The 6212-nt window shown below is 50.0% G+C and overlaps 1 protein-coding gene across 1 annotated transcript; it reads right to left on the bottom strand.

The window, feature by feature from the left end:
• Nucleotides 1-2631: 2631 nt before the first annotated feature.
• Nucleotides 2632-5884, bottom strand: LOC143147427 (uncharacterized). Its single transcript, XM_076312674.1, has 4 exons — nucleotides 5862-5884; nucleotides 5737-5791; nucleotides 4695-5686; nucleotides 2632-2977 (listed from the first exon to the last, which is right to left on the bottom strand). Exons 1-4 carry the CDS (start codon nucleotides 5882-5884, stop codon nucleotides 2632-2634), a joined length of 1416 nt encoding a protein of 471 aa, XP_076168789.1.
• Nucleotides 5885-6212: the final 328 nt, after the last annotated feature.

The raw sequence follows: 6212 nt of genomic DNA, 5'->3' as shown, positions 1-6212 counted from the left end.
TCACTTTTCCAAAAATGATTGCCCATACATGGCAAATCAAACTAAATACAAAAAGATAAAATTCACAGAACGACGTCGTTCTTTCTTTGTAAATAACAATAGAACCACGACAGATATCGTTCTAATTGAAAATCGATCGATAAACAGACACATTTCCTCCGAAGTTTGCGAAACGTCGAATCGCAAGCTCTACCACCATCTCGGTTATTGCTTCCCCAGTTTCGAGAGACGTTCGTGAAAAGCAGCCTTAAAGTTTCCGATCTCTGTCTACTCGAAACTCTCGTAATTTCCTCGGATCTTCGAATTTCACGACGAAATTTTACCGAAGTGATCTCTGCGCCAGTATGGTTAAGAAAATCGAGAAGAAAGATTCGAAAACGTTCGGTCGTTCGAAAAGTAGAATGACCCGTTAACGGAACACGGCAAATTAATTTCTCCGGGGATCAGTTCGGTTCGTGGCTATCACGAAATTATGTAAATTCGCTTTACAAGCCTGGGACAACTTTTTTTGTCTGATCCGGATCGGAATTCCTCCAGTTTCCAGCATCGGATCCAAGTCCTAGTCAAGCGGGGCCTGTGGACGAAGTGGAAGTCGACCGGTCGTGCGAGATTCTCCTTATCGACGCGAGCTGGGCCCGTCTTCGGGCCGTTCGTGGGCCCGAAATAGCGTCTACGGGCCCACCTCGTGCCTTCCCAGCGTCTACCTTCGAAAAAGAAACGTAACCCTAGACGTATCGTGGTGTCATGTCCCGCGCACCTGGCGGCCTCGTTCTTTGTAACACGATACACGCGTTTCTTCCTCTTGTACGTCTTTTTCTTCTTTGTCGTCTTTGCTGCCGTTGTATCCTTCCCTCTTCTTCTTCTACTTCGTTGGTGCTTTCCTCTTCGCTGTCGCGCTCGTTCCGCGCGACGTACGTGAAGAGTATCGATTGAAACGCCGAAAAGGAAACCTCGAGTGTTATAATTAATCCTAGAAAGACCTCGGAGCTTAAATCGTTCCTCTGTCCTCGATGGTCGACCATTTGCTTCGTCGTTTCGCGTTTAAACTTACGGAAACGACCAACGCGAATATCGTACCGTATTAGCCATCGGTGTTTCATATCTTCCAAACGAATCTGTTGCTTCGTCGTTGGGTATCGTCCGGAAAATTGTAACGATCTCGGTTCGTACGAGCGCGAAAAGATTTCGTCAATTAGAGGTTGAAATTTCTACGAATTCGATCGCGCGATTATTTCTTATTTTTTTCATTCTTAGACAGGTTCGTTTCGTTTCGCTTGAAATTTTCCTTACACGAGCATCTCACTTGCGAAAGTTCTATCAGATCTCTCGTAACGTTCCAAGAGGCAAACATTGTACAGAATATTTACACGGTTGATCATTTTCACGGTTCCGCTGCTTTGGATTCATCGAAAATTGTTACGCGCGATTCGATGTTCTACAGTGATCCCTTCTCGATTGATCGAGTGGTCGTAAAATTTGTCATCGTTCGAATTATCGTTGGTTCTCTCGACAAATGAAAAGAGGATGCAAAATCGTATCGAGTGCGAAGAGAAAGTTTTCGAAATCAGATACGCGATGTATCTTTTCAGTGCTAAATTGAAAGGACCTATTTTTAAAGATTCCGTAGCCAACAAATGTAAAAGGACACGAGTAGCTCGACCGATTGATTCAACGTCCGAAGAAAAGATAAACGATTTGAACAACGTACGCGTTCAAAATTCACGGACTTGTTTCAACGAGAATTTCCTTGGTTCGTGAATTTGTACAGAACGCTCGATTAAAGAAACGTATCGAACAATGATACCATCGGTAACGTAGTACTTCACGTTCGTTCCGACAAGCTGCAACGAAACGTAACGAACAACGTCTCTCAAAAATCGTTCGTTTCGATAAGTATAGGTTTACGAGTAATGAAAGGTTTTCGGGTGAACGAAACAGCAGATACAACCGTGGTTTAAAAAATAATATAATAAAAGTTTATTTTACACGTACAAACGAAACACAACGCGCACGTAGGTACACAGTGTAGATGTGAAACGAGTATCTCTTTACGTGTTATTCCGGATGCCTATACATAGAATACGTCGTGCGTAAGATAATTACAAATCTAACCGTCTGGAATCCGTAAATAACTTCATCGTGATATACAATCATAATTATATTCTAGTATTAACAGTTATAGATACGTACGCGGGTAGATACGCTAAAAATCAGGGGCCGAAGTACACGGTTCGAGAGGGTCCAAACAGTCTCAGCGACGACGATCGATCGATTTCGGATCCCTAGATCTCGCGAACCCCTCGAATACCCGAGAACGATCGAAAACGTCGATGTTCCCCGTCCGTGTTCTTTCAAAGTTTAAAGAAATCCCGAATTTCGAGCAGCTCGCGTCGAGAGAGCACCGTTCAAAATTGTCTCCAGTTCCAAGGTTGCGCGGACGACGTTTGTTCCAACTGTCCTTCACTGTCGTAGACACCCGAACCGAGTACAAAAGCGAACGAATGGCGTTCCGAGGAGTCTTCGTCGGGTTTTGGAATCGCGTCGAAGGACGAACGAGTCGCCGCTCGTTTCTGTGATATTTCGTCGACGGAGACGCGGTACGGTCGGTGTTTCGAATGGTTTCACGGGACACTAGGAGGTTTCTTGGAGCACAACGGTACTCGAGCCAGGTACGGGGATCCCTGGCGGCGGTGGCGACGTCGATACGCCCAAATTGTGAGTCAACGAGTGCCTCCTCAGGTCGCAATTCCGACGAAAGACCTTGCCGCAGGAGGCGCAATGGTAAGGCTTGATGTCCGTGTGCGTCAGGAGGTGTGTCTTCAGGTTGCTTCTCTGATTGAAGCTCCTGGCGCATACGGGACACTTGTGCGGCGATTCCTCCATGTGGAGAATCTTGTGGACCGCCAGGGTCCTGCTCTGACAGAATCCCTTCCCGCACTCGGCGCATTTGAACGGTTTCTCCTTACTGTGGATGTACCTGGAAAACGGAAAGAAAACGTTGGGATCATCGACGCGATCGAGATGAATTTTTTTTTAGGCCAACGACCGACGATATTGCGAACACTCGCGCGAGAAACAACGTCGAAGAGATACGACGAATTTGCGTGGCTGGTGCTGAGAGAACCAAGGACACGACAAATATAGATACGCGTCAAGAGGACCCGAAAGTCGAGAGGACGAAAAGGTGAGAGAGATGTTTGAAGACGAACTCGAAAACGCGGAAGAATATATATTTATAATACAGGAGACGTTGGAAAATCAACGGTGTTGAGACATGTATACCGAGATCGTAGACTGACCGCGTCGTGGTATCAAGGACATCGAAAAGGTGAAAGACGAAACAACGATGCGAGAACAGTCGGGGAGCATCGAATCGTCCAGATGATCGAAACGTTGCGTACCTTAGGATACGGTACGAATATCGAGACGTAAAAACCGAGAAGCTGAAAAGTACAATTCACGCGTGCAACGATTCTAAAATGTGTAAAAAGTTCAAAGATCGAAATACTCGCGATATCGTAGCATCGAGTACCTACGATGGAAAGCGAAGGAAATCGAAATCGGGGATTTAACGAACTGCCGGATCTAGCGGGATTCAACGAAAGATCGTATCGACGTACGATTATCGAAAAACGAAGAAAGTTGAAAGGAGAACGCGAAACCGTGGAACGTGCGCCGCGACGAGAAAAGACGAACGCAGAAAAGACCGACCGTACCGTGAAACTCGTTACGCGAGAGGAATAATACCGCAAAGACTATGGCTATTTGTAGGCGTAATGTCCAAGTCCAATTAACGAGAATTGCAGACGTATCGATCGGTGTCGTCGCGATTGATAATCAAGATACGAAATGCTCGATAAATTATCACGAATCGATCAACGTAATTAATACACTGCCGTGATTCCAGTCGCCGTCGTAATTACACGACATGGGCGAAGACGCGCGTATTATTTCGTCGTATTTAGATGCCGCGAAGATTGCAATCAATTTAAGCGCACCGAGAGAAGAAAGCGCGTTACGAAGCACTCCGATCGGTGTAACTGCGTTCGCGGTACACGTTTTACCGTGCCAATAAGCATACATAATAGCGGCTCCATCTTCCGCGTTTCTTCCACGAAGAGACCCTCGTATCCGTTTGTATTTTTACCGGAACTTTTACCGGAATTTTTCGAACGGACGTAATCGAGATCGATCATCAACGATATTTACGCGCGCGAGCGCGCGCGTAACCGTTTCTAATTCGCGTAACCTATTTTTTGCGTCGTTTAACCTTGAATCGAACTTTCTAACGCGGTGAAAATACAATGCGTTGCACGTGTACCTAATTAATACAACTTCCGGGCTATACGGTCGTTACGATTCTCCTTTCTATCCTTCTAACCTGAAACGATACCTCCGCCGTCTCAAGGACCGTTCCAACTGCTCGTACACAAATTCGAACGATTCTCGAAGGTTAAAATCATCCTCGGGTACGAAACGAAACCGTAGAAGCTCGAAGTGCGCGAAACTGGTCCTTTGCGAGTCGACGGATACTCTGTTGTAGTTTATCGAGCGGTCTATCCAACGGTGTACCGAAATAAATAAAACACGAAAGCTCGGTCGGTGAGCGTACACGAGCGAAACGGGCGATAGGATCGGCGAATCGATCCGCGATAACCCCGTGGATGGGAATAACCTGAAAACGTTCGGCTTACCTGTGGTCCCTGAGGTGATCCTGCCGTCGGAAGGCCTTCCCGCAAATGTCGCACGAGTACGGTCTCTCGTCGGTGTGGGTTCTTTCGTGTATCAGGAGATTGTAGCTCTTGGTGAACTGTCGGCTGCAGAACTTACAGATAAATTGTTTCTTCGGTCGGGACGCCCTGCAGGTCCTCGGTATACTGGACTCGACGACGGTGGTGGTCGTCGCCTGTAGCGGCGAGGAGGAGGACAACGAGGAGGACAACGACGAGGACGAGGACGAGGAGCAGGCGGAGGAGGATGCCGGCGAGGTGAACGACGACGGTGCGGCGATCTGTGCGAGGGACGTCGATTGCGAGGCCGTGGTCGCGGAACTTTGACCGGTTCCTCGGCCACCGTCCGATATCCGTCGCAGCAGGGTCTCGTGGCTCGCGGACGAGGTCGTCACCACGGGCGTGTCTCGCAGTAGTACTTCCTGTTCCTCGAGTAGCGCCAAATTCTCCTCGGGATCCTCGATAAAATCCAAACGACCCTCGTCCTCGTCCTCGGCGGACCGTAGCAACCTCTCGGCCGCTAGCTGATCGTTCTTCGACGGTGTGGTCGATGTCAAGGTGGTCTCCAAGCCGGCGTTGATCGGTGAACACCTCTGATTCGAGACCACGGGCAAACCGGACGCGGCGGTTTGATTAACACCGGGCGCTGCACTGCTCGCGTGTAATCGATGAAGGGTCAAGTAGGTCTCCAACGCTTGTAGATTCAAGGCGGCCGCAGCTGCGTGTCCCGGTGGTAGAAGAGCAGCCCTTTGCAGGGCGGCGAGCAAAGCCCCTTGGAGACCCAGGGCTACGCTCTGTAGGGTGAAATTGGGGAGACCGGCGTCCGCGATACCGGGTACGTCGCGTAGGGTCTCCGTCCCGCTGTTCGAGGCGGTGCTCGCGGACGACGACGGGACCATTACGATACCCCGCTCCTGGTCCTGTTCCTGCTGTTGCTGTTGCATCCTCCGCCGTCGCTAGAAACGTCCCGGGTCAGGCTCAGGGGTTGTCGCGGTGTTGCCGGCACCATTGGCGAGGGTTGGGTCTCGTCGTGCGTTTGTCGCGCGCCGGGTCGCGCGTCACTTGGAGCTACGTCGTCGAAACGATTCGTGATTCGATACGATTTCCGTTCACTGTCCGATCGGTAGTTACCGGTCGATGCTCGGGTCCCGCATGCTCGATCGTTCCGCGGTTGGTTCGCGTGGAATCCCGCGAGCGGAGGGTTGCTCGCGAGCAGGGTGGACGGTACGAGCGAAACGGCAAAGAGAAGAAACGCGTGCGATGCTGGCGGTGCGGAGGCGCCTCAACGACTGCTCCTGCCTCTCGCTGCTGGGCACTGCTCGTGGAGACACCTGGTGGCAGGTATCCGAGGCGAGTTGGGACCGTCCGCGAGAAACGGGCCCCGGATTCTGGAGAGAGAGCCCCACAGCTGGCCCGCAATTGCTCGCCGTTTCAGCGTAAACGGCGTCGTTCGTAATCTCGCGTGCACGCGTGACTGCGTGC

This window comes from Ptiloglossa arizonensis, chromosome 5 (assembly GCF_051014685.1).
Source record: "Ptiloglossa arizonensis isolate GNS036 chromosome 5, iyPtiAriz1_principal, whole genome shotgun sequence".
Taxonomy (NCBI): Eukaryota; Metazoa; Arthropoda; class Insecta; order Hymenoptera; family Colletidae; genus Ptiloglossa; species Ptiloglossa arizonensis.
Note: the sequence above shows the minus strand (reverse complement) of the source record. Positions and strands in the feature narration are given on the sequence as shown.